Source organism: Schistocerca nitens, chromosome 8 (assembly GCF_023898315.1).
Source record: "Schistocerca nitens isolate TAMUIC-IGC-003100 chromosome 8, iqSchNite1.1, whole genome shotgun sequence".
Taxonomy (NCBI): Eukaryota; Metazoa; Arthropoda; class Insecta; order Orthoptera; family Acrididae; genus Schistocerca; species Schistocerca nitens.
The window spans coordinates 347,668,811-347,691,982 of record NC_064621.1 but is presented as its reverse complement, the minus strand read 5'-3'; the positions used below and the strand labels follow the sequence as shown (position 1 = coordinate 347,691,982).

Sequence of the window (23,172 nt, the reverse complement as noted above, 5' to 3'; positions counted from 1 at the left end):
AATAACCGCTTAAATTTTGTCGATTTGTTTGCGCTCTCTGTAGATTAGTTCAGACGTTCTTTGCAAAACAGTTTTTAGCATGGATAGGGACTGCAACTGCTGTGTTCGGATGCAGGCTGAGTTGGCATCCCTTCGCTCCCAGCTTCAGGCAGTGTTGGCTTCGGTCACACAGCTTGAGGCTGTTGCCAATGGGCATCACTGTGGGGGTCCGGATGGGGGTTTGTCGGGGACGGCCAGCTCGTCCCACGCATCCCCCGATCGGACTAAGACTGTGGTTGCCCGGGATACTGCCCGCATTGAGGCTGATCCCTCACCTGTGGTAGAGTGGGAGGTAGTCTTAAGGTGTGGCAGGGGGCGAAAGACATTCCGGAGGGCTGAACGGAAGGCCTCTCCAGTTTGTCTGACGAACCGGTTTCAGGTTCTGTCTCAGGCTGATACTGATCTTCGGCCTGACATGGCTGCTTGTCCTGTTCCAGAGGTTGCCCCTCAGTCTGCAAGATACGGGCGGTCGCAGAGGGTGGGCTTACTGGTAGTTGGGAGCTCCAACGTCAGGCGCGTAATGGGGCCCCTTAGAGAAATGGCAGCAAGAGAGGGGAAGAAAACCAATGTGCACTCCGTGTGCATACCGGGGGGAGTCATTCCAGATGTGGAAAGGGTCCTTCCGGAGGCCATGAAGGGTACAGGGTGCACCCATCTGCAGGTGGTCGCTCATGTCGGCACCAATGATGTGTGTCGATATGGATCGGAGGAAATCCTCTCTGGCTTCCGACGGCTATCTGATTTGGTGAAGACTGCCAGTCTCGCTAGCGGGATGAAAGCAGAGCTCACCATCTGCAGCATCGTCGACAGGACTGACTGCGGACCTTTGGTACAGAGCCGAGTGGAGGGTCTGAATCAGAGGCTGAGACGGTTCTGCGACCATGTGGGCTGCAGATTCCTCGACTTGCGCCATAGGGTGGTGGGGTTTCGGGTTCCGCTGGATAGGTCAGGAGTCCACTACACGCAGCAAGCGGCTACACGGGTAGCAGGGGTTGTGTGGCGTGGACTGGGCGGTTTTTTAGGTTAGATGGCCTCGGGCAAGTACAGAAAGGGCAACAGCCTCAAAGGGTGCGGAGCAAAGTCAGGACATGCGGGGACCAAGCAGCAATCGGTATTGTAATTGTAAACTGTCGAAGCTGCGTTGGTAAAGTACCGGAACTTCAAGCGCTGATAGAAAGCACCGAAGCTGAAATCGTTATAGGTACAGAGAGCTGGCTTAAGCCAGAGATAAATTCTGCCGAAATTTTTACAGAGGTACAGACGGTGTTTAGGAAGGATAGATTGCATGCAACCGGTGGTGGAGTGTTTGTCGCTGTTAGTAGTAGTTTATCCTGTAGTGAAGTAGAAGTGGATAGTTCCTGTGAATTATTATGGGTGGAGGTTACACTCAACAACCGAGCTGGGTTAATAATTGGCTCCTTTTACCGACCTCCCGACTCAGCAGCGTTAGTGGCAGAACAACTGAGAGAAAATTTGGAATACATTTCGCATAAATTTCCTCAGCATGTTATAGTCTTAGGTGGGGATTTCAATTTACCAGATATAGACTGGGACACTCAGATGTTTAGGACGGGTGGTAGGGACAGAGCATCGAGTGACATTACACTGAGTGCACTATCCGAAAATTACCTCGAGCAATTAAACAGAAAACCGACTCGTGGAGATAACATCTTGGACCTACTGATAAAAAACAGACCCGAACTTTTCGACTCTGTAAGTGCAGAACAGGGAATCAGTGATCATAAGGCCGTTGTAGCATCCCTGAATATGGAAGTTAATAGGAATATAAAAAAAAGGGAGGAAGGTTTATCTGTTTAGCAAGAGTAATAGAAGGCAGATTTCAGACCACCTAACAGATCAAAACGAAAATTTCTGTTCCGACACTGACAATGTTGAGTGTTTATGGAAAAAGTTCAAGGCAATCGTAAAATGCGTTTTAGACAGGTACGTGCCGAGTAAAACTGTGAGGGACGGGAAAAACCCACCGTGGTACAACAACAATGTTAGGAAACTACTGCGAAAGCAAAGAGAGCTTCACTCCAAGTTTAAACGCAGCCAAAACCTCTCAGACAAACAGAAGCTAAGCGATGTCAAAGTTAGCGTAAGGAGGGCTATGCGAGAAGCGTTCAGTGAACTCGAAAGTAAAATTCTATGTACAGACTTGACAGAAAATCCTAGGAAGTTCTGGTCTTACGTTAAATCAGTAAGTGGCTCGAAACAGCATATCCAGACACTCCGGGATGATGATGGCATTGAAACAGAGGATGACACGCGTAAAGCTGAAATACTAAACACCTTTTTCCAAAGCTGTTTCACAGAGGAAGACCGCACTGCAGTTCCTTCTCTAAATCCTCGCACAAACGAAAAAATGGCTGACATCGAAATAAGTGTCCAAGGAATAGAAAAGCAACTGGAATCACTCAACAGAGGAAAGTCCACTGGACCTGACGGGATACCAATTCGATTCTACACAGAGTACGCGAAAGAACTTGCCCCTCTTCTAACAGCCGTGTACCGCAAGTCTCTAGAGGAACGGAGGGTTCCAAATGATTGGAAAAGAGCACAGGTAGTCCCAGTCTTCAAGAAGGGTCGTCGAGCAGATGCGCAAAACTATAGACCTATATCTCTGACGTCGATCTGTTGTAGAATTTTAGAACATGTTTTTTGCTCGAGTATCATGTCGTTTTTGGAAACCCAGAATCTACTATGTAGGAATCAACATGGATTCCGGAAACAGCGATCGTGTGAGACCCAACTCGCGTTATTTGTTCATGAGACCCAGAAAATATTAGATACAGGCTCCCAGGTAGATTCTATTTTTCTTGACTTCCGGAAGGCGTTCGATACAGTTCCGCACTGTCGCCTGATAAACAAAGTAAGAGCCTGCGGAATATCAGACCAACTGTGTGGCTGGATTGAAGATTTTTTAGCAAACAGAACACAGCATGTTGTTATCAATGGAGAGACGTCTACAGACGTTAAGGTAACCTCTGGCGTGCCACAGGGGAGTGTTATGGGACCATTGCTTTTCACAATATATATAAATGACTTAGTAGATAGTGTCGGAAGTTCCATGCGGCTTTTCGCGGATGATGCTGTAGTATACAGAGAAGTAGCAGCATTAGAAAATTGTAGCGAAATGCAGGAAGATCTGCAGCGGATAGGCACTTGGTGCAGGGAGTGGCAACTGTCCCTTAACATAGACAAATGTAATGTATTGCGAATACATAGAAAGAAGGATCCTTTATTGTATGATTATATGATAGCGGAACAAACACTGGTAGCAGTTACTTCTGTAAAATATATGGGAGTATGCGTGCGGAACGATTTGAAGTGGAATGATCATATAAAATTAATTGTTGGTAAGGCGGGTACCAGGTTGAGATTCATTGGGAGAGTGCTTAGAAAATATAGTCCAGCAACAAAGGAGGTGGCTTACAAAACACTCGTTCGACCTATACTTGAGTATTGCTCATCAGTGTGGGATCCGTACCAGATCGGGTTGACGGAGGAGATAGAGAAGATCCAAAGAAGAGCGGCGCGTTTCGTCACAGGGTTATTTGGTAACCGTGATAGCGTTACGGAGATGTTTAATAAACTCAAGTGGCAGACTCTGCAAGAGAGGCGCTCTGCATCGCGGTGTAGCTTGCTCGCCAGGTTTCGAGAGGATGCGTTTCTGGATGAGGTATCGAGTATATTGCTTCCCCCTACTTATACCTCCCGAGGAGATCACGAATGTAAAATCAGAGAGATTAGAGCGCGCACGGAGGCTTTCAGACAGTCGTTCTTCCCGCGAACCATACGCGACTGGAAAAGGAAAGGGAGGTAATGACAGTGGCACGTAAAGTGCCCTCCGCCACACACCGTTGGGTGGCTTGCGGAGTATGAATGTAGATGTAGATGTAGATGTAGATGTCAAATGTCTTAGTGAAATCAAGGAACACGGCATCAACCTGAACTGTGGATCTCTTGGAGGAACAGAGCGAGCCTAGTTTCGCAGGATCTTTGTTTGCGAAATCCATGTTGATTTTTATACAGTAGCTGTTAATTTTCCAATAACGTCATAACTCTTGAGCATAAAACATGTTCCATAATCTGTGCGCTGCGTCGCGCGCCCTTCGTGGTGAAAGCTGGCATTATCGATAGTAATGGTTCAAATGGCTCTGAGCACTATGGGACTCAACTGCTGAGGTCATTAGTCCCCTAGAACTTAGAACTAGTCAAACCTAACTAACCTAAGGACATCACAAACATCCATGCCCCAGGCAGGATTCGAACCTGCGACCGTAGCGGTCTTGCGGTTCCAAACTGCAGCGCCTTTAACCGCACGGCCACTTCGGCCGGCTATCGATAGTAGATCGATTATCTTCGCACGGCATAAGATAAGGGTCCTACCAATCGAGTGATAGGAAAAACAGTAGAACTTCTATCTAACAGTTCTCTACCAAAGGGGGTCGTTAAGAGAAAGACGAAATAGCTCAGTTCCACCTAGGCTGTAAGGACTGTCCAAGGTCCACAAAGAAAGTAACGACATGGTCAGTTTCGATGTACCTTCGCTTTTTAAAACTGTACCTCTGGTGGGCTCACTACTTCTCATCGGTAATAGGTTTGGGGCTGACATTACACCTTTGATCGAAAACAGTCTCTTCTCGACGTACTTTTTATTTAACAAGTTGACATAATTTGCCTCTCTGAACACCATGTGACCACTGGTATAGGAACTAGGCCTAAGCACAATGAGAAACTCAGACAGGAGAGTACTGCAAATGTTAGAATAAGGAAAGGTTCTCATAAAAGTATAATTAAAAATAATGTAAGTATATTTCATCAAAATATTGGGAGTTTAAAGAATAAAATAGATGAGCTTGTTTGTTTAGAAGATTTAGAAGCTGAGGATGAAATAGATATACTATGCCTGTCTGAGCATCACATTGTTACTGATATGGAAAAGGTAACTGTAAGTGGATATAAGCTCTCTGCACATGTAATGAGAGAAAATATGGAGAAAGGAGGAGTTGCCATAAATGTCAAAAGTTATCATTGTGCAAAAAGTATAGAAACAAAAAAGTTTTGTGTAGAGAAACGTATAGAAGCATGTGCCTGTGAGCTTAAATTAATGAAAGGCACATTTATAATTGTAACTGTATATAGGTCCCCATCAGGAAATTTTCATTTATTTCTGAAAAATTTGGACTCCTTGTTGTGCTATCTGTCAGACAGGGGGAAGCATATTATTATTTGTGGGGACTTCAATGTAGATTCTCTGAAAGAGGGTAATAGGAAAAATGACCTTGAAGTATTACTCGGTTCTTTCAATTTGATACCCGTTATTGATTTTCCTACTCGGGTGGTAAAGGATAGCAGCTCACTGATAGATAACTTCTTTATAGACCAAGATAAGAGTAACCAGATAAATGCTCAGCCTGTTGAGAATGGTCTTTCTGATCATGGTGCACAGCTAATTACAAGATATGACATAGCTCCATTCAGCAATACTGAACAGTCCTCCAAAGTAGTACGTTCAGTCAACGATTTAACAATTGCAAATTTCAGGGAAAGCCTACAGCAGTTAGACTGGGATGAGGTGTACCGTGAACCTGATGCCAATTTAAAATATAATTTATTTCATGACATTTTTGTAAATGCATTTGAAAACTGCTTCCCCAAGAAAATAGTTAAATATACTCGCAAGAAACCTTGTAACAAACCATGGCTTACTAAGGGTATAAAAATATCTTGTAACCGGAAAAGGGAAATGTATCTGACAGCAAGAAAGAGTAGTGACCCAGAAACTATCAAACATTATAAAGACTACTGTCTTATATTAAGAAAAGTTATTAAAAAATCCAGGAGTATGTGTATCATGTCTGAAATCAGCAACTCTGATAATAAAATTAAAACAATTTGGAATATTATTAAAAGAGAAACAGGCCAACCAAGAGCAGAGGAAGACAGTATTACCATAAAATTGGATGAAAACTTTACGAACAAAAAGTCAGAAGTTGAAAATATTTTTAATAATCATTTTCTAAATGTTGTGGATATAGTAGGATCCAGGTGTTCATTAGAAGATGCTAGGCTGTTAATGGAAGAGGCCATACCTATGCAATTTGATACAATTGAAATCTCACCCACTTCTCCCTCTGAAATTAGGAAAATAATAAACTTGCTTAAAAGCAAAAACTCACATGGAATTGATGGCATTTCCAGCAAAATACTAAAAGCTTGTTATCAACAGATAAGTAAGATTCTCAGCCACCTGTGTAATAGCTCTCTGGAACAGGGTATTTTCCCTGATAGACTGAAATATGCTATTGTTATACCTTTGCATAAAAAGGGCTATAGATCTGATGTCAACAATTACCGTCCAATCTCCCTTCTAACAGCTTTATCCAAAATTTTTGAGAAAGTAATGTATTCAAGAGTAGCTTCACATATCTGTAAAAATGAAGTACTAACAAAATGTCAGTTTTGTTTCCAGAAAGGTTTTTCAACAGAAAATGCCATATATGCTTTCACCAATCAAATTTTTAATGACCTGAATAACCGAACACCACCCATTGGGATTTTTTGTGATCTCTCAAAGGCTTTTGATTGTGTAAATCATGAAATTCTGCTAGACAAGCTCAAGTATTGTGGCATGAGTGGGACAGTGCACAAATGGTCTAATTCGTACCTAACTGGAAGAGTGCAGAAAGTTGAAATATGTAGTTCTCATAACATGCAAAGATCAGCACATTCCTCAAACTGGGGAACTATCAAGAATGGGGTTCCACAAGGGTCAGTCTTGGGTCCTTTGTTGTTCTTAATATATATTAATGACTTGCCATTCTATATTCATGAAGAGGCAAAGTTAGTTCTCTTTGCTGAAGATACAAGTATAGTAATCACACCTGACAAACAAGAATTAACTGATGAAATTGTCAATACTGTCTTTCAGAAAATTACTAAGTGGTTCCTTGTAAATGGACTCTCAGTGAATTTTGATAAGACACAGTACATACAGTTCTGTACAGTGAATGGTATGACGCCATTAATAAATATAGACCTTAATCAGAAGCATATAGCTAAGGTAGAATTTTCCAAACTTTTAGGTGTGTCCATTGATGAGAGATTAAATTGGAAGAAACACATTGATGATCTGCTGAAACGTTTGAGTTCGGCTACTTATGCAATAAGGGTCATTGCAAATTTTGGTGATAAACATCTTAGTAAATTAGCTTACTACGCCTATTTTCACTCATTGCTTTCATATGGCATCATATTTTGGGGTAATTCATCACTGAGGAATAAAGTATTTATTGCACAAAGCGTGTAGTCAGAATAATAGCTTGAGTCCACCCATTTATTTAAGGATCTAGGGATATTCACAGTAGCTTCTCAGTATATATACTCTCTTACGAAATTTGTTATTAACAACCAAACCCAATTCAAAAGTAATAGCAGTGTGCATAACTACAATACTAGGAGAAAGGATGATCTTCACTATTCAAGATGAAATCTAACTTTGGCACAGAAAGGGGTGAATTATACTGGCACTAAAGTCTTTGGTCACTTACCAAATAGTATCAAAAGTCTGACAGATAACCAACAAGTATTTAAGAAGAAATTAAAAGAATTTCTGAATGACAACTCCTTCTACTCCATAGAGGAATTTTTAGACATAAATAAGAAAAAAACAAAAAACAAAAATTATTTAAAAAATAAAAAATTAAAAAATAAATAAAAAACACAAAAAAGTTGTTATATTAACTTAAGTATGTTGTTAAATTAACTTAATTATGTCATGTATTGGAAAATTTGACTCGTTCCACATCATTACGAAATATCGTATTCATGATCCATGGAACTAGTATTAATCTAATCTAATCTAATCAACGAGGTTTTTGAATAATTTGACGGTGTCATCATGGGGAGCCCCTTGTCTCCCCTGGTGGCCAATCTTTTTATGGAAGATACTGAGGAGCGAGCACCAGCCTCAGCTACTCTAAAACCAACAGTATTTTGGCGGTACCTTGATGACACATTTATAGTTTGACTTCATGGTTTTAACAGTCTCCGAGGGATTCTGCAACACCTGAATTCCGTACATGAAACCATAAAATTTACTATGGAGATGAAAAAATGTTGCTTGCCGTTTTTAGATGTGTTGGTGCGACGGAAGAGAGATGGTACACTTGGGTATTCGATATTTCGAAAGAAATCTACTAATTGCCATGTAACGGCGCAAAAGATGGGCGTTCTAAAGACTTTAATCTACCGAGCTCATACCATATCGGATGCCAATAATCTGCAAACGGAACTGGACCACCTGAAAACTGTGTTCCAAAAGAATGGATATTCGTCCCAGCAAATACAGGGAGCGCTGCTGACATACAAACGACAAGACAAACAAGAGGATGGGGCCTTCAAAGCGACTGCTTATTTGCCATGTATTGGATATATTTCAGCCAAAAGAGGCAGAATATTAAGAAGACATTCTAAAATCTCGGCTTTATTGGGATCTACTAAAGACAGAGTTGCGCAAGACACGTGAGTCTTAAATATGTGAGCTCAATGTCTTTCCTGTCAATATTTACCTGAAGAGGGGCAGAAGACTCTGCGCTGAAAAATCGTGGCAACCAAGTTGCGGACATTCGGCAGTTCGCCCGACATTTTATGGAATAATCTTTACGCCGGGAAAGTTTTAAATCTCACTTATAAGAACACTGTCAAAACCACTTTGGAAAATTTCAAGAATTTGTGCTGTAACATCAGTGTAAAGATCCACTCCCTACGCTCATACACTAATTCTCTGAAAATCTTGGGCATTGTAGTGAAAACCAAGGAGAACACTTCCTCCAGGATATTAAAAGGAGAAGACACACCCGGGAAGATGGAACGATAGTGTTAAATAAACGAAGCACGTTTTTAGCCTACTTTCACAAATTTTATCAGTATCTGTCAGATGTGGAAGTCAATCTGCGCTACGCTTAGGCTCAGAGAGCACAACAGATGTTGAAGACGAAGGAAGCCAGATTCATTCTTTGTCAAATATTTCATAACGGGAGGTAAAAAATGCATCATAGATACCGAAATCCTCCACATAAAGGGAAAGGATACAAAGCTCACTCAGTCAGAAGTTTTGGAAATTAAGAAACAGAGGAGTATATCGCCACATGTATAGCTGAATGAACAAACTTAGTTCAGTTATTCACCACTTTTAGACAATGTTGCATCCTCTACACAGAAGAAACATCTTGGTGCCTACATTCACATCAATTCCATTTCAGAGAATATCTCTACTTCAACGCATGCTTAGTCACAGTTATTGTAAATGCTGCCCTAATAAATTTTGTAAATCTATGTATAATTTTGTCAAAATTGTCAGCAGAGATAATTTTTACAGTTACGTCAAGAATCGATAGTTTAGAGAGTTGATATGTTTATCTTTGCTTAGTTCTCATCTTTGGAGTCAGTTATGCACGAAAGCTAGGTCGTACAGTAATAATAAAAATTTGTGAAACAGGCTAAAAAGTGTTTCATTTAGTTAATACAGTATACAGTGTTTCACCTAGAACCCACATTTGATTCATTTGTAAGGAACTGGAATGATAGTACGATGGTCGACTTTTACTGGATGTTGAAGAGGGGCAGGAAAGACGAAGGTTCTGCGAGAAAATAAAAAAAAAAGAGAATCTTTGAAAATTGTATGTAATAGAGTATTCATAATATTACCAAGACAATTGTTTCTAGTAGAATGGTCTAAGTCTAAAAAATTAAATACTAATAAAAATAAAGACATTGAATGAAATTTTATTTTAAAATTTGTGCTTCAATTACTTAAATCTTTGAAATATGAGATTTGTGAAAAATCCTGACGAGATTGAGGACAACGAAAGTAATTTTCAGAACCAAAAATGTTCAAATGTGTGTGAAATCTTATGGCACTTAACTGCTAAGGTCATCAGTCCCTAAGCTTACACACTACTTAACCTAAATTATCCTAAGGACAAACACACACATCCATGCCCGAGGGAGGACTCGAACCTCCACCGGGACCAGCCGCACAGTCCATGACTGCAGCGCCGCAGACCGCTCGGCTAATCCCGTGCTGCTTTTCAGAACCAGTGTTAATTGATTCTAGCACACTTGTTATTGTGAAATCATTTGATAACATTTTTGTAATGATAGCTAGTGCAATCAAATGCACCATCGATGGTCATCTCTTTGTTCGTCTGGAGTCTGGTACACTTCACGTGCTTGACAGAGAACAGTCAAGAAGAAGGGGGGGGGGGGGATATCTGGAGATAGCAATGCAACACTCGAGAAGTGATCCACCTGTTCGTTCCTTGATCGACTTGTTATCGCTGTGAAGAAACGCGACGCGTTCGTCATTTGTAGCCATCATATCTTTGACTGCTGACATCATCGGTTGAAGGGCGAGGTTTAAGTGGAGGGCCCCACGAGGTGTGCACTGGTGTGGGATATATAAGGGGCTGACCGGTGGAGCAGAGACACGCCATCGCCATGACGACTCTCATCCTGCACCTCCTGGTCCTGGCCGCCACAGTCATCGCAGCTCAGGTAAGGGACTCTGTCTCAATTTGCTCAACTTCAGCACTAGCCATACGATGATGCTGCCGTTTGTTGCGCTGTCCCGCATGGTGAGACGCCAGACTCCTTTGCGCCAAATGTTCGCATGTCTGGACGACTTCGGTTCTCCACACTGTTGTGATCAGACGAAACTATTGGGTTAGTGCATAAGTTCGTAGCGTTTTTCGGTGAGTTTAACAAACAAAACAGATACACATAAGAGAAACTTTAGTCATCGATCATACACTACTGGCCATTAAAATTGTTACACCACGAAGATGACGTGCTACAGACGCGAAATTTAACTGACAGGAAGAAGGTGCTGTGATATGCAAATGATTAGCTTTTCAGAGCATTCACACAAGGTTGGCGCCGGTAGCGACACCTGCAACGTGCTGACATGAGGAAAGTTTCCAATCGATTTCTCATACACAAACAGCAGTTGACCGGCGTTGCCTGGTGAAACGTTGTTGTGCTTCCTCGTGTAAGGAGGAGAAATGCGTACCATCACGTTTCCGACTTTGATAAAGGTCGGATTGTAGCTGGAATCGGTGGGTTCAGGAGGGTAATACGGAACGCCATGCTGCATCCCAACGGCCTCGTATCACTAGCAGTCGAGATGACAGGCATCTTATCCGCATGGCTGTAACGGATCATGCAGCCACGTCTCGATCCCTGAGTCAACAGATGGGGAAATTTGCAAGACAACAACCATCTGCACGAACAGATCGACGACGTTTGCAGCAGCATCGACTATCAGCTCGGAGACCATGGCTACGGTTACCCTTGACGCTGCGTCACAGACAGGAGCGCCTGCGATGGTGTACTCAACGACGAACCTGGGTGCAATAATGGCAAAACGTCATTTTTTCGGATGAATCCAGGTTCTGTTTACAGCATCGTGATGGTTGCATCCGTGTTTGGCGACATCGCGGTGAACGCACATTGGAAGCGTGTATTCGTCATCGCCATACTGGCGTATCACCCGGCGTGATGGTATGGGGTGCCATTGGTTACACGTCTCGGTCACCTCTTGTTCGCATTGACGGCACTTTGAACAGTGGACGTTACATTTCAGATGTGTTACGACCCGTGGCTCTACCCTTCATTCGATCCCTGCGAAACCCTACATTTCAGCAGGATAATGCACGACCGCATGTTTCAGGGCCTGTACGGGCCTTTCTGGATACAGAAAATGTTCGACTGCTGCCCTGGCCAGCACATTCTCCAGATCTCTCACCAATTGAAAACGTCTGGCCAATGGTGGCCGAGCAACTGGCTCATCACAATAGGCCAGTCACTACTCTTGATGAACTGTGGTATCGTGTTGAAGATGCATGGGCAGCTGCACCTGTACACGCCATCCAAGCTCTGTTTGACTCAATGCCCAGGTGTATTAAGGCCGTTATTACGGCCAGGGGTGGTTGTTCTGGGTACTGATTTCTCAGGATCTATGCACCCAAATTGCGTGAAAATGTAATCACATGTCAGTTGTTGTATAATATATTTGTCTAATGAATACCCATTTATCATCTGCATTTCTTCTTGGTGTAGCAATTTTAATGGCCAGTAGTGCATATTCTCCTTCACTACCTGCAACAGTCTTCCAACGCTGAGTTAACTTTTCGATTCCGTGACCATAGAAATCACGTGATTCTGAGACGAAGAACTCGTCGAACCACTTTCGGAGCTCATTTTCATCTGGAAAGGAAATTCCCTGAAGTCGTCCGTTAGAGATCGGAAAAGGAAAAAATCGGAGGGAGCAACGTGAATAAAGTTGATGCGAAATGACCTACCAACCAGCTCCTCTTTAGCGTTTTTTGTCAGTCTACCATGTTGCGAGCGTGCATTATCGTGGAGTAGCATCACTTTGCGCAGACGTCCTGGTCGTTGTTCCTGTACTGAGTCTGCAAGACGTCTCAGTTGTTGACAATAAATGTCAGTAGGGATGATTACCCGTGGTGGAAGCAATTCATAGTACACCACACTGTCACTATTCCACCAGATGAATAATATTACATTTGTGGATGCATGCACGTCTTTGTACAGGGAGTTCCTGCTTTGTTTGGGCTCAATCATCCCTTTCTTTTACTTAGCATGAAGACACCATTTCTCGTCACCAGAAACGATACACGACAGGAATGTTCGGAGTTTTTCATGAACTAGTTGACGAGCAAGAACAGGTGCACATATGGCCACCCTCTGACTTTTCTGATTTTGAGATTTAGATCTCCTCCATTGTATGAAAATGTTTGACGATGGTGGAATGATCACACTTCATCACATCTGACAGTTTTCAAGTACAATTATGTGGATTATTGTGGATTAATGCGTTTAAGCGATCTGCATCAAATCCCGAAGATCTTCCTGAACGTGGAAAGTCACTAATGTCAAAACTGTTCTGCTTAAAACGAGAAAAGCCGCGTGGGATTAGCCGAGTGGTCTGAGGCGCTGCAGTCATGGACTGTGCGGCTGGTCCCGGCGGAGGTTCGAGTCCTCCCTTGCGCATGGGTGTGTGTGTTTGTCCTTAGGATAATTTAGGTTAAGTAGTGTGTAAGCTTAGGCACTGATGACCTTAGCAGTTAAGTCCCATAAGATTTCACACACATTTTAACATTTTTTTAAACGAGAAAAACATTTTCTTGCCTTGCTCTGTCCAACAGCATTATCCCTATACACGGCGCAAATGTTATTAGCTGCCTCCGCTGCTGTCACCCCTCTATACAGCTCAAATAGAAGAATACGTCGGAAATGTTCTCATTTCTCCATTTGGTACTCCATTTTCTATTTTGACCACAATGTGAGGGCGCTGCGGTATTGGGGGAGAATCGTGGTCTTTAGGAGGGCCTCCTATTGGTTGTTGGGAATTGAAGCGAGCCCCCGTATGTATCGGTGGCATCGATTCTTGTTGCTGACTTTGCTGTGGTACCGCGATCTCTGGACAGTACCACACACATCATCTTTATGAACACAGAATTTCATACCTAGTTTACAAGTTCAGAGTGGATAATAGTGGCGAAATTACATAGTACTTACGTCTCTTTTATAATACGTATAATATCAGTTACCACGCTATTCAGCCTGCACATCGGGCAAGTGGTGAAGAAACCAAGGAAAATTTGGAAAACGGAATTAATGTCCAGGGACGAGAAATTAACTGTTTGAGGTCTACCGATCGCATTATAATTCCGTCAGAGTGGGTAATGGAATTGATAGAGTCATGAAAAGACGGTCTAAAACAAACGTCAGCAAAAGTGACGAGGATAGTGGGATGCAGGCAGATTAAATTAGGCAATTGTGACAGAACTTGATAAGGGCATGAGGCACTGAAAGTAGTAGAGGAGTCTTTCTATTTGGGCAGCAAAATAACTGGTTATGGACGGTATAGAAAGTACAAAAAATGCAAATTGGTAAAAGCAAGGAAAACAGTTCTGAAGAAAGAGAGATCTATTAACGTCGAATAGGAATTTGAGTTAAGGTTTTTGTGTGAAGTATAATGCTACATGGAAGTGAAATGTGGACGATAAGCAGTTTAAACAACAAAAGATTAGAAGCGTTTGCAATGTGCTGCTACAGGAGATGGCTGAGGAATAGATGGGTAGGTCGAAAGACTAACAAAACGATACTAAATCTAAATGGGGAAAAAAGAAATTTAGAGCACAATTTGTCTAAAAAAGGGGCTCGGGTGATAGGATACATCCTGACTTCAAAGAATCATCAATTCAGTAATGGAGAGAAGTGCTGGGAATAAAATTGTAGAGAAAGTCTGGGGCTAGACTACACCTCAACAACAATCACAGCTAGCACGTACTAAGTTGACGACACATTTTGCAAATATTTTATGGTTTTTTATAACTATTGGTTATGAACATTTTTTTCTTTATCAGATGGCTGTATTGCTGTTATCAGCTGTTGAATGTTTACAGTGACATGGCGCCCTTGTGTGGAGAGCAATTTTGAACTGTGAAATACTATAGATGGAAATAAAAATAAAAAAATTAACTCAAGTTAAAAACAACAAGAAAAATGTATGGCCCGAGTACTTACAGTGAACTGTCCCAGTTATCTCTGAAAACTAGCAGTTTCCGAATAGATCCATATATGCCGTTGACACCCTTACCGCAACTTAACTGTCACCTCTTCCCAGCTGTGTCTGATGCCCAAAGTAAATAATGAACATCTTTACTCTGTAGTGTCTCTCTGTGCTGTCAGTGCATGTTAGAACAGGCGCTGCTAGTGTGAGAACAGGTCGTTCAGTAACCATGTGAGACTGGCAGCCCACTGTCTCGGAACGTTTGTGGTTCTGTTGGCAAAAGCACTCACTAAAGTGGTAAATGTATCAACGGCATTACTGAGAAGGATAGCGCAGTGGTTAACACTCTGAACTCGCATTAGGGGGACGACGGTTAAAAACCGCTTCCGGCTGTCCTGACTTATGTTTTATGTGATTTCCCTAAATCGCTTAAGGCAGATGCCGGGATTGTTCCTTCGAAAAGGCACGGCCGCTGTCCTTCTCCACCCACCCATAATTCGAACCTGTGCTCCGTCTCTACTGACCTCACTGTCGGCGGGAAGTTAAACGTCTGCTACTCCTCCCTCATCAAACCGCATTTTTCGTGCTACACGGAAAATAGGGAACATTATACTGGACCATACATTTATCCTGTGCTTTTAACTTTCGTTTCTCCTTGAGTTTTATTTTCATTTCGCATAGTTCTGAGATCAAAATTGTTTTTCGCTGTGGCATGCCGCCGCACTGTAAAATTTCAAGAGCTGATTCGTAGGTCCCCATGTAAATGCAGTGCAACGATCTGGTTATTAACATAATGGTGGTAACCGGTAGCTGTAAGAAACAAAAACGTGTCATCAACTCTGTAGTTGAAAGCTGCTATAAGATCTATTTTGCCGTACAAACACGGTACCTTCAACTTGTTACCTACTAAGAAAATAAATCTTGTGTATTTTGTTTACACGTGCGTTTCGGCTACTTTTGGCCAAGCCTCAGTAGCAAATATCTGTTACGTTACATCTCCGTATTCATCCGCCCTTAACTATCTTATCAAAAGTATCCGGACACGCCTACGCAGGCGGAACTGAGCACAAGATGTCTAGAGAGGCGGATCATAAAGTGTGAAACGAAGCAGGGAGTATTCCGTTGACAGCCCGCCCGGTTAGCCGAGCGATGTAACGCACGGCTTTCCGGATTGGAAGGAGCGCCTAGTGCCCTGCACGAATCCGCCCGTCGGACTTGTGTCGAGGTCCCGTGAGCCGGCCAGTCTATGGTTGGCTCAAATGGCTCTGAGCACTATGGGACTTAACTTCTGAGGTAATCAATCCCCTAGAACTTAGAAGTACTTAAACCTAACTAACCTAAGGACATCACACACATCCATGCCCGAGGTAGGATCCGAAACTGCGACCGTAGCGGTCGCGCGGTTCCACACTGTAGCGCCTAGAACAGCTCGGCCACCCCGGCCGGCAGTCTATGGATGGTTTTTAGGCGGTTTTCCATCTGCCTTGGCGAATGCGGGCTGGTTCCCCTTTTTTTTGGTCATCAGTCTACTGACTGGTTTGATGCGGCCCGCCACGAATTCCTTTCCTGTGCTAACCTCTTCATCTCAGAGTAGCACTTGCAACCTACGTCCTCAATTATTTGCTTGATGTATTCCAATCTCTGTCTTCCTCTACAGTTTTTGCCCTCTACAGCTCCCTCTAGTACCATGGAAGTCATTCCCTCATGTCTTAGCAGATGTCCTATCATCCTGTCCCTTCTCCTTATCAGTGTTTTCCACATATTCCTTTCCTCTCCGATTCTGCGTAGAACCTCCTCATTCCTTACCTTATCAGTCCACCTAATTTTCAACATTCGTCTATAGCACCACATCTCAAATGCTTCGATTCTCTTTTGTTCCAGTTTTCCCACAGCCCATGATTCACTACCATACAATGCTGTACTCCAGACGTACATCCTCAGAAATTTCTTCCTCAAATTAAGGCCGGTATTTGATATTAGTAGACTTCTCTTGGCCAGAAATGCCTTTTTTGCCATAGCGAGTCTGCTTTTGATGTCCTCCGTGCTCCGTCCGTCATTGGTTATTCCTTAACTTCATTGACTTCGTGACCATCAATCCTGATGTTAAGTTTCTCGCTGTTCTCATTTCTACTACTTCTCATTACCTTCGCCTTTCTCCGATTTACTCTCAAACCATACTGTATACTCATTAGACTGTTCATTCCGTTCAGCAGATCATTTAATTCTTCTTCACTTTCACTCAGGATAGCAATGTCATCAGCGAATCGTATCATTGATATCCTTTCACCTTGTATTTTAATTCCACTCCTGAACCTTTCTTTTATTTCCATCATTGCTTCCTCGATGTACAGATTGAAGAGTAGGGGCGAAAGGCTACAGCCTTGTCTTACACCCTTCTTAATACGAGCACTTCGTTCTTGATCGTACACTCTTATTATTCCCTCTTGGCTGCTATACATATTGTATATGACCCGTCTCTCCCTATAGCTTACCCCTACTTTTTTCAGAATCTCGAACAGCTTGCACCATTTTATATTGTCGACCGCTTTTTCCAGGTCAACAAATCCTATGAAAGTGTCCTGATATTTCTTTAGTCTTGCTTCCATTATTAGCCGTAACCTCAGAATTGCCTCTCTCGTCCCTTTACTTTTCCTAAAGCCAAACTGATCGTCACCTAGCGCATTCTCAATTTTCTTTTCCATTCTTCTGTATATTATTCTTGTAAGCAGCTTCGATGCATGAGCTGTTGAGCTGATTGTGCGATAATTCTCGCACTTGTCAGGTCTTGCCGTCTTCGGAATTCTGTGGATGATGCTTTTCCGAAAGTCAGATGGTATGTCGCCAGACTCATATATTCTACACACCAACGTTAATAGTCGTTTTGTTGCCACTTCCCCCAATGATTTTAGAAATTCTGATGGAATGTTATCTATCCCTTCTGCCTTATTTGACCGTAAGTCTTCCAAAGCTCTTTTAAATTCCGATTCTAATCTGGATCCCCTGTCTCTTCTAAATCGACTCCTGTTTCTTCTTCTATCACATCAGACAAATCTTCACCCTCATAGAGGCTTTCAATGTATTCTTTCCACCTATCTGCTCTCTCCTCTGCATTTAACAGTGGAATTCCCGTTGCACTCTTAATGTTACCACCGTTGCTTTTAATGTCACCAAAGGTTGTTTTGACTTCCCTGTATACTGAGTCTGTCCTTCCGACAATCATATCTTTTTCGATGTCTTCACATTTTTCCTGCAGCCATTTCGTCTTAGCTTCCCTGCACTTCCTATATATTTCATTCCTCAGCGACTTGCATTTCTGTATTCCTGATTTTCCCGGAACATGTTGGTACTTCCTCCTTTCATCAATCAACTGAAGTATTTCTTCTGTTATCCATGGTTTCTTCGCAGCTACCTTCTTTGTACCTATGTTTTCCTTCCCAACTTGTGTGATAGCCCTTTTTAGAGATGTCCATTCCTCTTCAATTGTACTGCCTACTGCGCTATTCCTTATTGCTGTATCTATAGCGTTAGAGAACTTCAAACGTATCTCGTCATTCCTTAGTACTTCCGTATCCCACTTCTTTGCGTATTGATTCTTCCTGACTAATGTCTTGAACTTCAGCCTACTCTTCATCACTACTATATTGTGATCTGAGTCTATATCTGCTCCTGGGTATGCCTTACAATCCAGTATCTGATTTCGGAATCCCTGTCTGACCATGATGTAATCTAATTGAAATCTTCCCGTATCTCCCAGCCTTTTCAAGTATACCTCCTCCTCTTGTGATTCTTGAGCAGGGTATTCGCTATAACTAGCTGAAACTTGTTACAGAACTCAATTAGTCTTTCTCCTCTTACATTCCTTGTCCCAAGCCCATATTCTCCTGTAACCTTTTCTTCTACTCTTTCCCCTACAACTGCATTCCAGTCGCCCATGACTATTAGATTTTCGTCCCCCATTACATACTGCATTACCCTTTCAATATCCTCATACACTTTCTCTATCTGTTCATCTTCAGCTTGCGACGTCGGAATGTATACATGAACTATCGTTATCGGTGTTGGTCTGCTGTCGATTCTGATTAGAACAACCCGGTCACTGAACTGTTCACAGTAACACACCCTCTGCCCTACCTTCCAATTCATAACGAATCCTACACCTGTTATACCATTTTCTGCTGCTGTTGATATTACCCGATACTCATCTGACCAGAAATCCTTGTCTTCCTTCCACTTCACTCCACTGACCCCTACTATATCTAGATTGAGCCTTTGCATTTCCCTTTTCAGATTTTCTAGTTTCCCTACCACGTTCAAGCTTCTGACATTCCACGCCCCGACTCGTAGAACGTTATCCTTTCTTTGATTATTCAATCTTTTTCTCATGGTAACCTCCCCCTTGGCAGTCCCCTCCCGGAGATCCGAATGGGGGACTATTGCGAAATCTTTTGCCAATGGAGAGATCATCATGACACTTCTTCAATTACAGGCCACATGTCCTGTGGATACACGTTACGTGTATCCCCTTATTCCGCCTAAACTACACTATAACTCTAAAAGATTTTTGTGCTGCAACACGTGTTAAACATAGTCATCAGCTGTTTAGGAAAGCTGATCCAGTTGCTGTAGAGACCTTTGTAGACCTTATCAAGGAACAAGAGTGGCAAGATGTTTATAGCGCTGATACAGTAGACGATAAATATAATGCTTTTCTCAAGACTTTTCTCGTGCTCTTTGAAAGTTGCCTTCCGTTAGAACGTTCAAAACAGGGTACTAGCACAAACAGGCAGCCTGGTTGGCTGACTAGAGGGATAAGAATATCTTGTATAACAAAGTGGCAATTACATCAAAACGTTAGAAACAGTCAAAATCTAAATGCAGCAGCCCATTACAAACAGTATTGTAAGGTGCTTAAAAATGTTATTAGGAAGGCAAAAAGTATGTGGTATGCAGATAGAATAGCTAACTCTCAGGATAAAATTAAAACCGTATGGTCAGTCGTCAAGGAAGTGGCTGGTCTGCAGAGACAGGTCGAGGATATAGAATCAGTGCGTAGTGGGAATGTCCGTGTTACTGATAAGTCGCATATATGTACAGTATTTAATAATCACTTTCTGAATATAGCAGGTGAACTAAATAGAAACCAAGTCCCAACAGGGAATCATATGGCGCTCTTAGAAAAAAGTGTTCCGAGACTGTTACCTGAAATGCTCCTCCATGATACCGACAAGAGGGAGATTCAGTTAATAATTAAATCACTAAAGACCAAGAACTCTCATGGATATGACGGGGTATCTAGCAGAATACTGAAGTATTGTTCTATGTATGTTAGCCCAGTACTTAGCCATATATGTAACTTTTCCTTTAGGAGTGGTCGGTTTTCTGACCGATTAAAGTACTCGGTAGTGAAGCCACTTTATAAAAAGGAAGACAGGGATAATGTTGACAATTATAGACCTATTTCTATGCCATCGGTGTTTGCTAAAGTTATCGAGAAGGTTGTATATGCAAGGTTACTGGAGCATTTAAATTCACATAATTTGCTGTCAAATGTTCAGTTTGGTTTTAGAATTGGTTTAACAACTGAAAATGCTATATTCTCTTCTCTCTGTGAGGTTTTGGACGGATTAAATAAAAGGTTGCGAACGCTAGGTGTTTTCTTTGATTTAACGAAGGCTTTTGACTGTGTTGACCACAAAATGTTACTGCAGAAGTTGGACCATTATGGAGTAAGGGGAGTAGCTTACAATTGGTTCGCCTCTTACCTTAAGAACAGAAAGCAGAAGGTAATTCTCTGCAATATTGAGAGTGGTAGTGATGTTCAGTCCCAATGGGGCACTGTTAAGTGAGGCGTTCCCCAAGGGCTGGTGCTGGGGTCACTGCTGTTTCTTATTTATATAAATGATATGCCTTCTAGTATTACAGGTGATTCAAAAATATTTCTGTTTGCTGATGACACCAGCTTGATAGCGAAGGATCTTGTGTGTAATATTGAAACAGTATCAAATAACGTAGTTCATAAAATAAGTTCGTGGCTTGTGGAAAATAATTTGATACTAAATCACAGTAAGACTCAGTTTTTACAGTTTCTAACACACAATTCAACAAGAACCGATATTTTGATCAGACAGAATGGGCATATTATAAGCGAGACGGAACAGTTCAAGTTCCTAGGAGTTCGGATAGATAGTAAGCTGTTGTGGAAAGCCCATGTTCAGGATCTTGTTCAGAAACTAAATGCCGCTTTATTTACCATTAGAACAGTATCTGAAATAAGTGACACTTCAAAACGAAAAGTAGTCTACTTCGCATATTTCCATACGCTTATGTCGTATGGTATTATTTTTTGGGGTAATTCTTCTGATTCAAAAAGGATATTTTTGGCTCAAAAACGAGCTGTTCGAGCTATATGTGGTGTAAGTTCGAGAACCTCTTGTCGACCCCTATTCAATAGTCTGGGAATTCTGACATTGCCCTCACAGTATATATTTTCTTTAATGTCGTTTGTTGTTAGCAATATTAGCCTATTCCCAAGAGTTAGCAGCTTTCACTCAGTTAATACCAGGTAGAAATCCAATCTGCATGTGGAATGCACTTCCTTGACTCTTGTGCAGAAAGGAGTGCAGTATTCTGCTGCATCCATTTTCAATAAGCTACCACAAGAACTCAAAAATCTTAGCAGTACCCCAAACACTTTTAAGTCTAAACTGAAGAGTTTCCTCATCGCTCACTCCTTCTATTCTGTCGAGGAGTTCCTGGAAGAGCTAAAAAATTAAGCAAATTCCGGTGTTACATTGTTGATTTTCTTTATTTAAATTTACGACTTGTCACCTGAATATGTTTTTTTATATTTCATTTTATCTGTTTCTAATATCGTGTTATAATTTCATGTATTGACTCGTTCCATGACCATGGAGACTTCTCCTTAATTTGGTCCCACGGAACAATAAATAAATAAATAAATAAATTGCTGAGCAAACAAGTTCTTCACGTACGCGTACACCACTATTACTCTACCACGCAAACATAGGGGTTACATTCGTCTGGTGTGAGACGTTCCCTGGGGAGGGGGGGGGGGGGGGCCGGCCGAAGTGGCCGTGCGGTTAAAGGCGCTGCAGTCTGGAACCGCAAGACCGCTACGGTCGCAGGTTCGAATCCTGCCTCGGGCATGGATGTTTGTGATGTCCTTAGGTTAGTTAGGTTTAACTAGTTCTAAGTTCTAGGGGACTAATGACCTCAGCAGTTGAGTCCCATAGTGCTCAGAGCCATTTGGAGGGGGGGGGGGGGGGGGGCGCACCGGGGGCCGAACCGCACAACAACCCTGAAAGAGTGGTTCGGTGTAGGGTGGCGGAGGGATGAAGTCGGCCTCGGTAGTCGTCGTGGGTTTGTGGACCACTGCGGCTGCGGCGATGACGGAGCATCTCCGTCGTTTCTAGGTCCCCGGTTAACATACAATACAATACAATTCTGTTGTCAGTAGAGAAACAGTAACAGCACACTGAGTCGGTCAGGAGAGCTCAGTAGGTTCGAACGTGGACTAGTCACTGGATGTTATCCCAGGAAAAGTTTCATCAGGGACATTTCGACCGTTCTGAAACTGCCCAAGTAGACTTTTGCCGACGTGACTGTGAAGCGGAAACGCCTATGGACGACTAGGTAGGCCTCATGTACTCATGGACTGGGACCGTCGAGCACTGCAGAGAGTGGTTACAAAAAACCACATGACATCAGCGGAAGGAATCATTCGTGGACTAATGTACTACCAGTAGTCCAGACAGCAAAATGTGTGCAAGGAGCTACAAGTAATGAGGACGAATGGTCGAGCAGTTCCTCAGAAGCCACACATTTCTGTACTCAATGGTAAGCGATGCCTAAGATGATGTAAAGAGCGTCATCACTGGACAGTGGATGGCTCGAAACGAGGGATTTGGAGTGATGAATCATGCTGTACGCTGTGGTAATCCGATGGAAGGGTTTGAGTTTGCGGGATCCTTCGAGAACGGTAAAGATGGTGTTACAGAATGGCGGTACGAGGGTGTTTTTCGCGTTTTAGGTAGGAGCGTCGTCTTTCGCTTAAGAAAACGCTAATTGCGGAAAGATATGAAGACATTTTACACCACTGTGTACTGTGTACAGTAGAAGAGCAATTCGGAGGCGGTGACTGTATCAGGATGACAGTACTGAATAGGTTTCCAGGTATGTCAGTGGCTTGAAGATTTCTTAAGTTATAGGACCCAGAGACAAAGGCATCGTCTGGAGTGTCGCACGGAAGTGTGGTAGGACTGCCGTTATTCTCTATATATATAATGGTCTGAGGGACAGTGTGAGCAGCAATCTCCTGCTGTTTCCTGGTGATGTATGGGAAGACGTCGTCCTTCAGTGACTGTAGGAGGATATAAGACCACTGAAATCAAAATTTTATTTCGGGTTACGAATGGCAGCTACCTCTTAATGTAGGAAAATGGAGGTTAATGCAGGTGAACAGGAAAAATAATCGAATACAGCATAATTAATGTGTTACTTGACAT

The 23,172-nt window shown here is 42.4% G+C and overlaps 1 protein-coding gene across 8 annotated transcripts in view; it reads left to right on the top strand.

Moving 5' to 3' along the window:
* Positions 1 to 23,172, top strand: part of LOC126198547 (brachyurin-like) — a 443,832-nt gene that overhangs the window by 400,986 nt on the left and 19,674 nt on the right. Inside the window, exon 1 of one of the 8 annotated variants that reach the window (XM_049934957.1) lies at positions 10,480 to 10,605. The exons of the other annotated variants lie outside the window; for them this stretch is intronic. Coding sequence (XP_049790914.1) covers positions 10,549 to 10,605 — 57 coding nt within the window. The 5' untranslated portion in view covers positions 10,480 to 10,548. Of the gene's footprint in view, positions 1 to 10,479; positions 10,606 to 23,172 lie in introns of those variants that run through there. 8 annotated transcript variants of the gene reach the window in all.